Here is a 16,341-nt window from a genome sequence, read left to right on the forward strand (position 1 = left end):
TGTTAACAATAAGGTGTTGTCACTTCTCATTTGTTTTAGTAGTGAGATCAAATAGTGTGACCACAATAAAGTTCATAATTCTTTGGTCATTGAAATTAAATTTTAAGGTGGGGTGGGTGGGGTACAAAGCAAAAAAAGTGGGGAAATTGAAAACATCCTTTTCTCATGAGGCTGCCAAAAAACAGGCATAAATTGAGGGGTCCTGAACAACAAAAATCATGCTAACAACCATCACCCCAAAATCATGTTTCACCCTTTCGTTTGTCATCGATAGCTACAGATTTGTTACCAACAATAGCTTCAGATTCGTCGCCATTGGTAGTGCCTTGGGTAGCTTTTTGTTCCTGGGAGCAAAGAATAGTAATGCTTCAAATTTCTAATTAAAATTATTGTAGAAGGAAGTTGCTTCAATTGACAAACACTAATAAGTATCAGAATATTACTTTTAAGTTAAGACGGAAAAAGAGCACTAGAGTAAATTAGTTATACAATTAACAGTACTAGACAAACCTTAGAATTGAACCACTGTTGTGTCCATTTATTTAGATCGTCCACTTTCACTTCATAATCATCATTCACCAATATGAGACTCGGTGTACTCACAGATATTCCCTGAAATATTCACTTCATAATCATCATTCACTTAATAATCATCATTCATCATTTCCGGGCAGTCATTTATCCACACTTTTCTGAGAAATGGAAATTCAGTAACAGGCATTGTCAGAAAGAAATGCCTCAGCTTAGGCAGATAGTCAAGATACAGTATTTCCAACAGGGGAAATAAGGTCATTATTTCTTCTCCTTGTTGTTCCTCTTTTGTGATCACTTCTTCCATTGATGAACATCCTTCTATCCGTAAACTTCGGAGGTTTAGAAGACCTCGAGCCACTGATGGAGACATCAAGTTTCTCAAGTTTCCACAATTCCATACACGCAATCTTTTAAGTTTGCTGAAGTAGGCAGTTGGAAGTTGGTCAGAGCATAAAACATTTATGCTTTCAAGCTTCCAGATGCTTAGCTCTTCCAAGTTGGGAAAAGAAACCTGCAAGTGTTATAAAGCAATTCAGAATTTGAAATTTATAGATATCTCTAATGAACTCGAGTTAATATCCAATAACAATCGCGGTATCTCTAGATATTACTAATGCAGCAACAGACCAGGAGTGTATGACACAAACCTTAGAATTGAACATTGCTTTCACCTCATCATCATTGTTCACAGTACTTTTGAGACTCACAGATATTCCCTGTTGGACAAACGTCTTCATTTCAGGGCACTCACTAATTGTCACTTCTCTGAGAAATGGAAATTCAGTAACACTCTTTGTCAGAAAGAAATGTCTCAGCTTAGGCAGATTGTCAAGACGCAGTTCTTCCAACCGGGGAAATAAGGTCATTATTTCTTCTCCTCGGTGTTCCTCTTTTGTGATCACTTCTTCCATTGATGAACATCCTTCTATCCTTAAACTTCGGAGGTCTATAAGACCTCTAGCCACTGATGGAGACATCAAGTTCCTCAAGTTTCCACAACCCCGTACATCCAATCTTTTAAGTTTGCTAAAGTAGGCAGTTGAAAGTTGGTCAGAGCATAGAGCAGTTATGCTTTCAAGTTTCCAGATGATTAGCTCTTCCAAGTTGGGAAAAGAAACCTGCAAGTATTATAAAGCAATTTAGAATTTGAAATTTATAGATATCTCTAATGAACTCGAGTTAATATCCAATAACAATCGCGGTATCTCTAGATATTACTAATGCAGCAGCAGACCAGGAGTGTATGACACAAACCTTAGAATTGAACATTGCTTTCACCTCATCGTCATTGTTCACAGTACTTTCGAGACACACAGATATTCCCTTTTGGACAAACGTCTTCATTTCAGGGCACTCACAAATTGTCACTTCTTTGAGAAATGGAAATTTAAGAGGATGCTCAGTCAGAAAGAAATGCCCCAGCTTAGGCAGATTGTCAAGACGCAGTATTTCCAACAGGGGAAATAAGGTCATTATTTCTTCTCCTTGTTGTTCCTCTTTTGTGATCACTTCTTCCATTGATGAACATCCTTCTATCCGTAAGCTTCGGAGGTTTAGAAGACCTCGAGCCACTGATGGAGACATCAAGTTTCTCAAATTTCCACAATTCCATACACGCAGTCTTTTAAGTTTGCTGAAGTAGGCAGTTGGAAGTTGGTCAGAGCATAAAACATTTATGTTGTTGGCCACATCGATATATAGCTTTTCCAAGTTGGGACAAGAAACCTGCATGAAGTATCAAACTTTGATGTAGAAAACACTACGCCAAAAGTGCTTAGACATATTTATTTATATATATAATTGTATATGAGAAATATTTTCAAATATATAAAATTAATGGGCCAGAATTAGGGGTAAAGAGAAACAAAGCAAATACCACATAAAAACAAAATAGTCACAAATATATATTCTCTTACATTCATACTCCACTAAATAATTACACTATATAACCCTTAAGTCAATAATATCATATATTATATTGGTATCATTAATACTGATAATTTCGCTCAACTTATACTAAATCAGTAAGTATATATATACTATAATGTTATCATTAAGGTTTCTTCAGAAATTACTCATCAAACAATGATATTATAAGAGTATATATACATATTATCCGTTAACAAGGGTACATGAAATTATTCTATTTAAATTGATAAAATGAGATTGTGAAGAAAAAAAGTTATTTCCTACATTTTTATTAGTTAAAGTGATTCTAAAATAAAGAAAACAAGAAGAGAGTTCTTTAAAAGTAATAATTTTATCAAAAATAAGATTTTTTTAGAAGAAAAGAATTAATTTATTTATTCGAAAAATGACATTTTTGACGTATTTAGTAACAATAGGGACATTTTTGGATCAAACTACTAAATGGCAAGGACATTTTTGGACCAAAGTGTTAAGGGCAAAATCATTTTTGGACCAAACTATAAACAACATAATGTATTTAGGACACTTTTTTACCCCTTTTCAAAAAAATTATTTACAATATAGCTACCAAAAAAAAATCTTAAATTTATTCTTACTATTTTCTTTTTTTTTTCCATATTTGTTTATTTTTACTCTAAAAAAAGAAATAGAATAAGAATCTCAAATAATGATTAAAAAAATAAATTCTTAAGTGATATATTAAAAACTTAAATTAGCCGTGGAATAAAAAAGGTCAGGTGAAAAGATTCAAATATAGCCTATATTAACTTTTATAAAATAAACTTAAGTTGACAAAACAGTATATATGATACGTTTGTATTTAACCGTAAAAGAAAAGAGTTTTTGTGTAAGTAATATCGTTAATGCTCAATTGAAATTAAATGTAAATTTTAATTCATAAAAACCCTCAAAATAAGAACTGAAAAAGAAATCTCATTTCATACTTTTTTAAAATCTTTATTTTTTATGATAAGAAGCAAACCTTTTCATGAAAAAGAGGATTTGGGTGAGTGATGAAGTTGTTGGCAGTAGGCCACAAATTTTGGAACTTAGGTAAATCCCTGAAGGTCAATTTCCGTAACTGAGGGAACTCAATGCCGTCAACATTGTCACTGCAAAAGTGAGTGAGGCATTCCAGATCTTGCAGTTTCAACACATATAAATTGGGGAACTTGATTACTTCATGTGTCGTTCGAGAGATGTTGAATATATGTGTCACTAAATTACAAGCAGAGAGGTGGAGACATTTCACGTTCTGAAATTCATTCAGCTGCAACTCATTCAACACATTATTAGAGCCCTCTCCACGTGAACGTACAAATTCACTCTTCTTCAACAGGTGGCAGATCCAATCAGCCAATGGGGTGGTCTCCGTGACCTCTAAAGCAATGCTCTTATCGTAATCATATGTTCTCTCTTCGTAACCAAAGCCCGTTCTAATATTGTACCGTGTCAACTTGGAGGAAAGGACCAACTTAATGTAAGTCACATCTTCGGAACATTCATATAACGACAGTGCAGTCAATTCCGATAAGGATTCCAGTTCCATCAAGATGGAGCAACTACAATCTTTCACTCCCGTCAAATGTAGTTCCTCCAATCGAACTAGTCTTGATAAGACACCTGTTGAAATCCTTTTATCTACTTCATTCTCATTCCAAAACTCTAATACAATTAACTTGGTCAAATTTCCTATCTCCTCTGGCAGCTCATCTAACCGAGTATCTCTTATGCTTAGGATTTCCAAATTGACAAGTTCCCCAATAATAGATATGTCATCCAACTTTAAATTAATCAGATGCAGCGTCCTCAAACTCGGTAACCTCTGAATGGATGCTGGAAAACGACGAATGGAGCCCTCATTATATCCACCCATCAGGCTTAAGACTTTGAGTTCACCCATGTCATTAAAAAAATTATCCTGTAATTTGAATGAATTTCTAGAACAGAGTTTCAACATTAGAAGCTTCAGTTTTGGGCAAAATATTGGTCTAGGAAGCTCCTCAAATTCATTTGCAACTATGGACATGTGACTATATTGCTCGTAAGAGTCTTTTTGGGGGAACACTTTTGAGTTCACATCATGTCTTACCATAAATTTGTGCTCTTCCTCGGATGAAATATATATAGCCACGTCACGTAACACATCATGCATTTTGACATAATTTTTGTCTGAACCTTGGGATAACAAGAAACTTTCTTTCAATATTTCTATCAAAAGACACACCCTATTTCTTGCATGTTCTAAATTTTTCATTTCTGTAAAAATGCCAAGTCCCTTTCCGTATCTAAGTAATTCTTCAATCCAAATGTCACTATCTTCCTCAAATAAAGAACAAAGCAAAAATAGGTACCTGGCTTCATCACTTTCAATGTAATCATAGCTTAGCCTCAGAGGCCCATACACCCTTGCGTGCACTCCAGGGATATTTCTTGTATCTGCAGAACATAATTGCTTAAGGGCATCCTCCCACGAAGGCTTGGTTTTACGCTTTAGTGCTCTTGCAACTGTAATAATTGCAAGCGGCAATCCCTTGCATTCTTTGGAAACATCTTTTGCTATATCAAGCAGAGAAGGATCGTCGACTGAATTACCGACTTTCTCCTTGAAAAGGATCCATGCTTCCTCTTCAGGTAAAGTTCCAATTTCCATGATCTTCTGAGCCTTCATTATATCACAAACATGTCGGAGACGTGTCGTCAATATAACTTTGCACCGGTAGTTGTGGTTGCTACCGGTGGAAATCCCGAGTTTCTCTAGATCATAAAGAGCCTCCCAAACATCATCCAAGATTACAAGAGTATGGCTGTTGTGAGCCATTAACCTAGTACGCAGCTGATCTCCACGACTCCACAAATCATCCCCTTGTAATGTAAGTCCGACCCCTCTTGCGATCTCCTCCTGAATTCTTTTAGGGTCCTGTTGTTGACTGACAATTACCATAACAACATCATTGAACAACTTTTCTTTTTTCGCCTTTCGTCTGATTTTTTCAGCCAGTGTCGTCTTACCAACACCACCCAGACCGCATATCCCAATAATTGTGACCCCGTCATTGTTCAAAGCTGCCATGACCTCATCCTCTTGCAATTTTCTAGAATCAAACTCCTCAGCGCTGTTGATAGGTAGAGGTTCGTTTTCAACAGCAGGATAGCAGAAAACAGCATAACTGTTGCCTTCATTTCGAAGTTCAATCAACTCCAATGCAATTCTCTTAGCTCTCCTGCTCAGGGAGTAACGTGACTTCAAGTTTGGACACCAATCATATCTATCAACCTCATTTCTACCTCGTCGCGTTACATCTGCCACCTCAGCAGTAATGGTAGCAACACTAGTAAACCAAGCCTCAACATTGGGTGAAATGACTTGTAAGTTTCTCCGGTTAGCCTCGGCTCTTTGATCCACCCCAATTCTGATATTCTCCAGCTTCTCAGATTCATTTTCCATACATGTGATGTTTCTCTTGTAGTAAACAAAATACCCGATCCCTCGCGTAACTGGCTTTATCAAGCAATCTGTTACCTTGTCCACAAAAACAGATAAGAATTCCATATCTGATTTCTTAGTTACAAAGTAGAGTGAAAATAGGTTGAGAGTGAATTGAAAGCTGATAATTGCAGGACTACTATTATTAACAGCTAAATTATTGAGGGAAAAAGGACAATTGCATTTTTTCAAAAATGGACCTGCACTATCTTGATTAATACTAAATTATTGAGGGAAAAAGGATAATAATCAATTTATTATTAATAATAATATATAATGTACCTTTCCTTTAGACATGCTCCAACATCTAAATTATTGAGGCACTTTAACAGCTAAAAATGTTGGAAGTTGCTTTGTCTTTTTTTCGAACTTTCTTTCACATAGACCAAACAACAAACACATTAACACCAACATCTAAACTATTGAGGCACTTTAACAAATGTCTTTATTTGTTTAATTTCATATAAATTTAAGTGTCTACTTATAAAAATTTGAAATTGAATATATATATCATATCATATGTCATATATTACCTAAAATATATAGTTTCTAACCTCAAAATTGAATTATCATTTTACTCTTAAAATAAAGTACTATTTAATTAAATACTATCTAATTAGTGCTCCCTCCATCCCTTTTTACTTGTCCACTTTTCATTTTATAGTTTTTTATAATTATTTGACCATTTTGACAAATTAAAAAATGATAATTTTTTATCTATTATATCCTCAATTAAATGACTAATTACTTTGAAATATGTAGAAATTTTCATCCACTTAATAATTAATAAGAGTAAAATGATAAATTTATTACGTCATTAATTATTTTTTTAATAGATATATCAATTCAAAAGTAGACAAGTAAAAAGGAACGGAGAATAAATAGTAATCATAATTATAAAACTTTTCCATTCAAAAATAATATTAATTCTCTACCTCATTAATTAATCATTATGTCCACGCGGAGAAGATAGAAAGTTGAAAAAGTAATTCAAATGTAGACCAAATTCATTGGATTATATAAATTTGTGAAGTGTTTGCCAAAATTATGTGATCATAATTTCGCCAGAATTGAAAAAAAAAGACTAATTTAATCTTTTCTCTTTCAAAATAAAGTTATAGTCTATATTATTACTATTTTCTAAACATATAGAAATACTCGTGAACAACAAAATGAATTTTATAAAATGGACGCATTACAATTTAACTTTATCTTCTTTTAATTTTTCCTAATTCACTCTTTTTCTTGTTTCTTTTTCTTCGTCTTTTTTGTTATCCTTTCTCTTTTCTTTTTCATTACATGTAAAAATATAATTCCATAAGATATTTTTGTATACAATTTATCAAAGATTTTCTAATTTTGAACTTAAAAAAAATATTTATTTTTATTGTATACAAATCATCCAATTCTAAAATCAGGCACACAAAAACAATATTAATTCATATCTAACTTTATAACACAAAATTTGTTGAAATAATATAATATAAATGAAGGTTGCAATTACCTTCAATATTGATTATTTTCATTATAAAGGAATATCAAACATTGAATGCTATGAACTGAATTTTTTTTAAAAGATTAGCTTTGGATATAGAAAGATAACTTGGATGTCAAAATGTATGAAAAGTTAAAAATTGAATTTACGTTTCTCAAAATAAGATAAAAGAAAAAATATAAATATAAATGAAGAAATCATATCATGACTTCTTCCATGAAAGGAGTAATTTATTGTTAATCTGATTAAACGTTATATTTCTATCTCAAATTATTTGTTGTTTTTATCTTACACATTCCTTAAAAAATATTAATTAACAGAAGTAGATTAAAAAAAAATAATACATTACACTCTTACACGCCCTTTAAAAATCAACTCAACATATATAAGTAACAAAATCTTAAAACAAATTAAATAATTTTTATTATCAATTAATCTAGTACAATAATGTAATAAAAAAAGAACAAGAAAATTACATTTTTAAAAGTTATAAATTACTTTGCAAAAGTATATTAATAGTGTCATGATCTTATGCATGTCTCTGTATTTTACTTCAAATAAGAGAAACTATATAATAAAATTAAAAATAAAACATATCTAATTGTTTTATGTACAATGATGTCTACTTCATGGTAGGAGTATATCGAGAGTGTCATGATCTTATGCGTGATCATTTATTTTTCATTTGACGAAGAGAAATTATATACTAATTAAAATAAAAAAAATAACTAATTGATCTTAGTCTTCACATAAACCAATCTATTAAAATTGTTCTTCAAATACTTTATCCACAAATACTTCACAGGACTTGTATGTCTCTAGATGTTATTCACTCTAATATCATAAATATTTATCATATATTATTATAAGTGGGAAGAGTTTGACCAAAAAGTTGATTTACCGTTTTAACCCTACAGTTTTAATAAATATTAACTTATTATAAATTAGCTGATAATTCCAGACCAAATTTAATACTCCAGAAACCAACTGTTGCCTCAAAATCATGGTTTAACGTAAAAGAAACATAGAGTTTGTGCTCAAATCGTTCATCAGCCTCATCGTTCAACGTAACAGAAACGTAGAGTTTTTGCTCAAACTCCTCGATCAGTGCAACAAACCTTTTCAGACGCTCAAGTTTAGCTGATCGAAAGGCTTTCCAGATACTTGTGGCGTCTATACAAATGTCACCAACAACTTGTTATTGCCCATTAATCTGTTACTCTTTTATGTGCCTCAATCAAATATATCATTGTCAGGTAAGAACAAATTTCTCCTCAGATTGTTGTTTAATCAATAGGCACAATTAATAAAGTACTCCGTGACTGTTGTTTAATCAATAAGTACGATCTGTAAAGTAAAATTTCTATGTTTTACTTCTTGATTCTGCTTGAAAGCATGCATTTTAAGTCCTTAGCAATTTATTTTCTTTGTGGTCCGCATGTCTCAGATCTCTGTCAAATACAAAAGGTGTTAGCAATGTTGTGCCTAATAGTTGTCTTTGATATGCAACTTTGGAATATGATCCTGCACCGGTTCAGGTAGTCCTGAAAACTCCATTATGATTTTAATGGAGGAACTTTTTTTAATTGTTTCAGAAGGAGCTTGTCATTGGTTTGTCTTCCTCCCATTTTCACTGATTGAATATAAGTTTATGCGTTGAAATTGTCGATATTATGTCAATGTTGAAGTCCTTTTTTTGTTTAAATTACTAAGTTTGTGTGTTAAGTCTTTGGTATATTCACTGCAATTTCTCTACTATTTCCATCTAAATAACTATTTAGGGGACCACATGGACAGGGGGCTTCCAATTTTTCTTATATAAACAGAACCAATGAGATACAAAGTTGTCACCCTTAAATAATATGAAAATATACTATATAAATTTTCCCTATTAAATAGTCAAATATTGTTCATTCTTTTAGTCACGTAATTTTATATATCTTCAAATTGATTAAAAAAATATTGATACGTCATTTTAAAAATTATTTTAATAATCAAGATATGAATTTAGTGATCATATTCTGTAACAAATATTAAAAATATGTTTACACAATAATTCTTTAAAGTATTTTTAGGAACAAAAATATTAACTATTCAAACACATTTTATTTTAAATTAGTTCAAATTTTTCTTTCAAAAACATGTCAAAGCAAGCTTAGCATTTATTATTGTTTGTAAAAAAGTTAATTAATAGAAACTCTTCATTTTAACACAATTATAAGAATATCTTTATGGGCCAATGTTAAAAGTAAAGACATGTATGGATTCTTCTAGATTTTCATTTTGATCATTAATTATACAATTATTATTTCACCCTTAAATAATATAAAAATTACTAAAATGTCATTGTTTAATAGATATTTTTGGTTTAATAAAAATTTCACACTACAAAAAAAATCTATAGAAAATGTGAATCCAAATAAAATGTCACATCATTAGGATACACATGTCATTTAAGAAAAAATATTTGGTTGTATAGTTATTATAAATCTATTACCACTTTTTTGATGCCATAACATAAAAAAATATTCTAGAATATTTATGAAATGATAAAATTGTCCTTAGTCGTCCTCAACTTGGCTCTTCTATATGAGAAGGTCAATCCGTAGTTTATCTATTGTGAAAATTTCTTAAGTATATGATATATAATTCTACGACAAATTAAATTTTGATCCATATATTTATACTATTTGAAAATTTATCCCGTTAAATGATTATGTATTTTCTTAAACTATAATTACGCGGTCATTATTTATCAATTCTTACATTATCAACTCTATATTCTTTTTTTTTTTAAATCTCTTTAGAATTGTGCTATTTTTGTTTTCTTATTTAAGTCACAATTTTTAAAGAAAAAATAAATATTATGTTGAAGTTAATATAGGTTAAATAAAACTATATGAATACTTATGTTTAAAAAACATATATATAATTAAAAAGGAAATTACATACACAGAATTAAGATAAAACACATATTATTTTGGAGATAAAATAGGTTAAATAAAACTATATGAATATTATGTTTAAAAAAAATTATATATAATTAAAAAGAAAATTACATGGAAGATTGTAGGGTTATACTCAATATGTTGCAGTAGTAGTAATAAATATAGATGAACGATTTGAATTGTCAAGAGTATAAAAGTGAAAATATTTTTCACATTATTATTATAATCAAACAAATACAAATTGATTTTTAAAAATAAAATAAAATGAGTTTGTCGGCCACACATGAAACAAAACTTTTTGTGACTCTTGAAAAAGAAAATTGGATTCTTCTAGAAAACTATTTGACAATTAATTATACAATTATAAATTTAGAACTTTGCCCATAATAATGATTAAAATTACAAAATTGTCATTGGTCGTCCTCATCATGGCTCATCTATATAATAGAAAAATAATAAATTCTAGAATATTTATAAAATGAAAAAATTGTCCTTGGTCGTACTCAACTTGGCTCTTCTATATAAATAATAGATATTATGTGTCCGCGCTTGCGCAGGCCCTACGTATATTAGTTTTTTTTTCCTTCCAATTTATGTGACACAAATGAAATTTGAAAAGGTAAACTAAATTTTTTATGGGTTTTTCAAAAAAGTATTTTAAATTGTTAATTTATGGAGTACCTTTTATGTTATTTTTGAATAATATATGTTACTCCATATGTTTTATTATATATGATACAAGTGATTTTAGGAAAGTAAACAAAATTTCTTATATGATTCTCACATATTTTTAGTTGTCATTTACTGTGATTCATTGTACTTTTTAGTTCTTACATTATTTTCAAACAATATATGCAACTTCTTTTGTTTCGATAAAAATAAGGAGTCAATCAAATTTCATTATATTTTTTAACTACGTTGTTCTAAAAATATCTTCCTTCCATTTTTACTGATTGAATATAAGTGTATGTGTTGAAATTGTCGATATTATGTCAATGTTGAAGTCCTTTTTTTGTTTAAATTACTAAGTTTGTCTGGTAAGTCTTTGGTATATTCACTGCAATTTCTCTATTATTTCCATCTAAATAACTATTTAGGGGACCACATGGACAGGGGGCTTCCAATTTTTCTTTATATAAACAGAACCAATGAGATATAAAGTTGCCACCCTTAAATAATATAAAAATATACTATATAAATTTTCCCTATTAAATAGTCAAATATTGTTCATTCTTTTAGTCACGTAATTTTATATATCTTTAAATTGATTAAAAAAATATTGATACGTCATTTTAAAAATTATTTCAATAATCAAGATATGAATTTAGTGATCATATTCTGTAACAAATATTAAAAATATGTTTACGCAATAATTCTTTAAAGTATTTTTAAGAACAAAAAAATTAACTATTCAAACACATTTTATTTTAAATAAGTTCAAATTTTTCTTTCAAAAACATGTCAAAGCAAGCTTAGCATTTATTATTGTTTGTAAAAAAATTAATTAATAGAAACTCTTCATTTTAACACAATTATAAGAATATCTTTATGGACCAATGTTAAAAGTAAAGACATATATAGATTTTTCTAGATTTTCATTTTGGTCATTAATTATACAATTATTATTTCACCCTTAAGTAATATAAAAATTACTAAAATGCCATTGTTTAATAGATATTTTTGGTTTAATGAAAATTTCACACTACAAAAAAAATCTAAAGAAAATGTAGATCTAAATAAAATGTCACATCATTAGGATACACATGTCATTTAAGAAAAAATATTTGGTTGTATTGTTATTATAAATCTATACCACTTTTTTGATGCCATAACATAAAAAAATATTCTAGAATATTTATAAAATGACAAAATTGTCCTTGGTCGTCCTCAACTTGGCTCTTCTATATGAGAAGGTCAATCCGTAGTTTATCTATTGTGAAAGTTTCTTAAGTATATAATATATAATTCTACGATAAATTAATTTTTGATCCCATATATTTATACTATTTGAAAATTTATCCCGTTAATTGATTATGTATTTTCTTAAACTATAATTATGCGGTCATTATTTATCAATTCTTACATTATCAACTCTATATTCTTTTTTTAATCTCTTTAGATGTGATGACCCAAAAACGGGCGTGATGACACTCGTCTTATTCCACCAAGACAAGTCAGCCTAACCTAATAATTTCGATATAATGCAGAAATAAAACCAAAGTCTGATAACGATTACTAATACGGAAACAATTCAACTTAATTCAATTCCCAAGACCTGGTAGTCACGTGCACAAGCCTCTAATGAAAATACTAGAATTGAAATAAAGATACGAGTCTAACATGAAGTTGTCTTTCAAGTAAAAACAAAGTCATAAACTGGAGTAGAAAGTTCGCTGAGATGACAAGCAGCTACCTCACAATCCTCCACAAGATGCCTCAGAAACGAAGAGAATGGAAGATATCACAAAAATCCGGGCTCGTAACCTACAAAAATTTGTAGAAGCAAGGGGTGAGTACCAAACCACGTGGTACCCAACAAGCGAACCTCTAAACACAAGTTAAGGGAACAAAATACGGGTACTGCTTACACCCTATCTGAATCTCCACACTACAAACAGCTCACAGTTTACCAAACACACAACTCAATAACCACACTCTATTAGGTTACATATTCTCAATAACAGCTCAATATTCAACAGTCACAATTTTCACAGAGAAACACTAACAAGATCAGCAAACCACGTATTCAAGTTCATCAATAATAAAAATGTGTAATGCCATGAGATGAAATGTCAAGTATAGGTGATGCATGTCTTGCCTAACGATACACACCCGCTGTCTCTCAGTCTGGGACCCATGGGGACATATCTGTCCATGCATCTGTCGCGGCGCACGACACGACCCTCGATAATAGTAACCATCGCGGCGCGCGATACGTCCCTCGAAATATAATGACCCTCGAAATGGTACATCCTCTTATCACAACCATGTTTCAAATGCAGTGTGAATTACATACTAAAATAAAAATGAGGAGATAGCCATTTTAATAACAACGCACAATTTGCAACAAGGAATACAACACCAACAAATAAGCAACAAGTCTCCAAATCATTCTCAACACCACACAAGGAAATATACGAATTTCATACGCTTAACAAGAGTTTAGAAATCCACTTGCCTGAATTCCGTAAGAATAATTACTCTTGGACTTGAGCCTTCCCTTTCCGTTGAGCTTCCGAACCAAAAGAATCTATTTAAGTATATATTCACAATAAGGTTTCAGAACTAACAACACTCACACTTTTATGTGTTTAACCTTGACCTAAAAATTCACCCCAAATTTATAATCAAGTAACATTTCAATTATGATATTTCCCAAGTTTCAAGCCTAGGGTTAAATCTCAATATTTCCAAGTATCATATAAAATTAATGATATCATACAATCAAATATACCTAATATTTAATTAGGTATCTCAATATGCCAAAATTTGATTCATACTATACAATAAAATTTTTGACTTAAAAAAAATACGCAGAGCTAACTTATAGTATAAAGAGTTATAACAGTAAAACCCATGAGAAAATTGATACCTTTTGACATAAGATATCACACATATTCATGATCTTCAATCATCGCCACATGATCACAATTCTGTTAATTGTTTTCCCTTATTTTCCTCTCAAGGGAACATAAAAGTTTTTTTTGTTTTTTTGTTTTTTTTTCCATTCAATAAGAATTTTTCAAATTGTTAAACTTCATCAAACTTTTCAATAACATTTTAAGAAAAACTTGCAGTTCATCTAATTTACTAATCGCGATTTCTCATACAAACTTAAACCTTACTTGCTGACAACCTCACGTGAATATCCTACTAAAATTTGTACCCCAAATTTCCAAGCCCACGTGCATCAACATTAATGGAAAGGCAATAAATTATAAATATCAATTTAATACTCCTTCCCCTCTAACTTACAATACATTCATTAATTCATGAATATACAAGTCATTATGGGACTAAAGAGTTTAATGAATTCAATTTTGAGGTTCTTACCTGAAGTTCTTAATTTGTCGCCGCCACCGTCAGTTCCTCCTTTTCCTTTTCAATTCTTTTCCAAATTAATTGTTTATTAAAACTGAAAAGATTCACTAACTTATTTCTAATACATGGCCTAATGGCATAGGGTTTAATATATGACCACTTTAGCCCACTAACTATCAATTGAGTCAATTATCTATAATTATCCATCAATTAATTAACTCAAATTAAATGAATAATCCAAATTTTTAAAAATGACATTTTGAGTCATTACATTAGAATTGTGCTATTTTTGTTTTCTTATTTAAGTCACAATCTTTAAAGATAAAATAAATATTATGTTGGAGTTAATATAGGTTAAATAAAAACTATATGAATACTTATGTTTAAAAAACATATATAATTAAAAAAGAAATTACATACACAGAATTAAGATAAAACAAATATCATTTTGGAGTTAAAATAGGTTAAATAAAACTATATGAATATTATGTTTAAAAAAATTTATATATAATTGAAAAGGAAATTACATACATGGAAGATTGTAGGGTTATACTCAATATGTTGTAGTAGTAGTAATAAATATAGATGAACAATTTGAATTGTCAAGAGTATAAAAGTAAAAACATTTTTCACATTATTATTATAATCAAACAAATACAAATTGATTTTTAAAAATAAAATAAAATGAGTTTGTGGGCCACACATGAAACAAAACTTTTTGTGACTCTTGAAAAAGAAAATTGGATTCTTCTAGAAAACTATTTGACAATTAATTATACAATTATAAATTTAGAACTTTGCCCATAATAATGATTAAAATTACAAAATTGTCATTGGTCATCCTCATCATGGCTCTTCTATATAATAGAAAAAGAATAAATTCTAGAATATTTATAAAATGAAAAGTCGTACTCAACTTGGCTCTTCTATATAAATACTAGATATTATGTGCCCGCGCCTGCGCAGGCCCTACGTATGTTAGTTTTTTTTCCTTCCAATTTATGTGATACAAATGAAATTTGAAAAGGTGAACTAAATTTTTTATGTGTTTTCTAAAAAAATATTTTAAATTTTTAATTTATGGAGTACCTTTTATGTTATTTTCGAATAATATATGTTACTCCATATGTTTTATTTTATGTGATACAAGTGATTTTAGGAAAGTAAACGAAATTTCTTATATGATTCTCACATATTTTTAGTTGTCATTTACTGTGATTCATAGTACTTTTTAGTTCTTACGTTATTTTCAAATAATATATGAAACTTTTTTTGTTTCGATAAAAAATAAGGAGTTAATCAAATTTCATTTTGTTTTTTAACTACGTTGTTCTAAAAATATCTTACATTGTTACATTGCATTTTTAAGCTGTAACGATTATTTTGGTCGTTTTAAGTACTAGAGCTTTTTATTTCATAAATAATTTTTTGATAGACTTTTAATGGATATTTTGAACTATTTATAACTACGGTAATGAAATTAGTGGGATAAATTTTATAATTTATTTAGTTGGTGGTTAAAGAAGATAACTTTAAAGTTAATAGTGCACATATTTTACCATATTTATAATTAATTATATAATAAGTAGGAAGGAACATACTGTAAAAGGGGAATTAAAGGTTTAGTCGAAAGAAACCTTACTTGCGGCAACAAAGAGAACAACAAATCAGGTGATATTCTAAGCTATTAAATTCTCATATAGATTAATGTTACAATTTGATTATTAGTAATACTATCTCATTGAATACTGTCGAGAAAAGAAAAGAAAAAAGAGTTGCACAATGTAGAGTAAGATTGAAAAGGCGCTTTACGTAACTCTTTCGTCAAAATCTTTTCCAGCATTCTGATTATCTATATTGTTGATTGATTATTGTTTATGGGTCTGTGGGTTGAATAGTGGATAAAT

The 16,341-nt window shown here is 29.8% G+C and overlaps 1 protein-coding gene across 3 annotated transcripts; it reads right to left on the bottom strand.

Moving 5' to 3' along the window:
* LOC107005707 (probable disease resistance protein At1g61180) lies at positions 1-6,628 on the bottom strand. Of its 3 annotated transcripts, XR_003575391.1 has the most exons (5): positions 3,446-6,620; positions 1,789-2,259; positions 1,182-1,652; positions 511-1,045; positions 1-344 (listed from the first exon to the last, which is right to left on the bottom strand). XR_003575391.1 is itself a non-coding variant. In XM_027913287.1 (4 exons), the coding sequence occupies exons 1-4, from the start codon at positions 6,014-6,016 to the stop codon at positions 644-646; spliced, it is 3,915 nt and encodes a 1,304-aa protein (XP_027769088.1). In that variant the 5' UTR covers positions 6,017-6,620; the 3' UTR covers positions 510-643. The 3 variants fall into 3 exon arrangements, 1 of the variants encoding a protein (XP_027769088.1); XR_003575392.1 differs by lacking the exon at positions 1,182-1,652 and having other exon boundaries at positions 3,446-6,628; XM_027913287.1 differs by lacking the exon at positions 1-344 and having other exon boundaries at positions 510-1,045.
* Positions 6,629-16,341: the final 9,713 nt, after the last annotated feature.

The sequence above is a fragment of the Solanum pennellii genome, chromosome 12 (genome assembly GCF_001406875.1).
Source record: "Solanum pennellii chromosome 12, SPENNV200".
NCBI lineage: Eukaryota > Viridiplantae > Streptophyta > Magnoliopsida > Solanales > Solanaceae > Solanum > Solanum pennellii.

Excerpts from the sequence above, each read along its gene's own strand:
- LOC107005707 (XM_027913287.1), bottom strand. The coding sequence starts at position 6,016 with ATGGAATTCTTATCTGTTTTTGTGGACAAGGTAACAGATTGCTTGATA. Across the intron at positions 2,260-3,445 it reads ATCCTCTTTTTCATGAAAAG|GTTTCTTGTCCCAACTTGGA; the intron begins GTTTGCTTCTTA and ends TACTTCATGCAG. Across the intron at positions 1,653-1,788 it reads AAGCAATGTTCAATTCTAAG|GTTTCTTTTCCCAACTTGGA; the intron begins GTTTGTGTCATA and ends TAATACTTGCAG.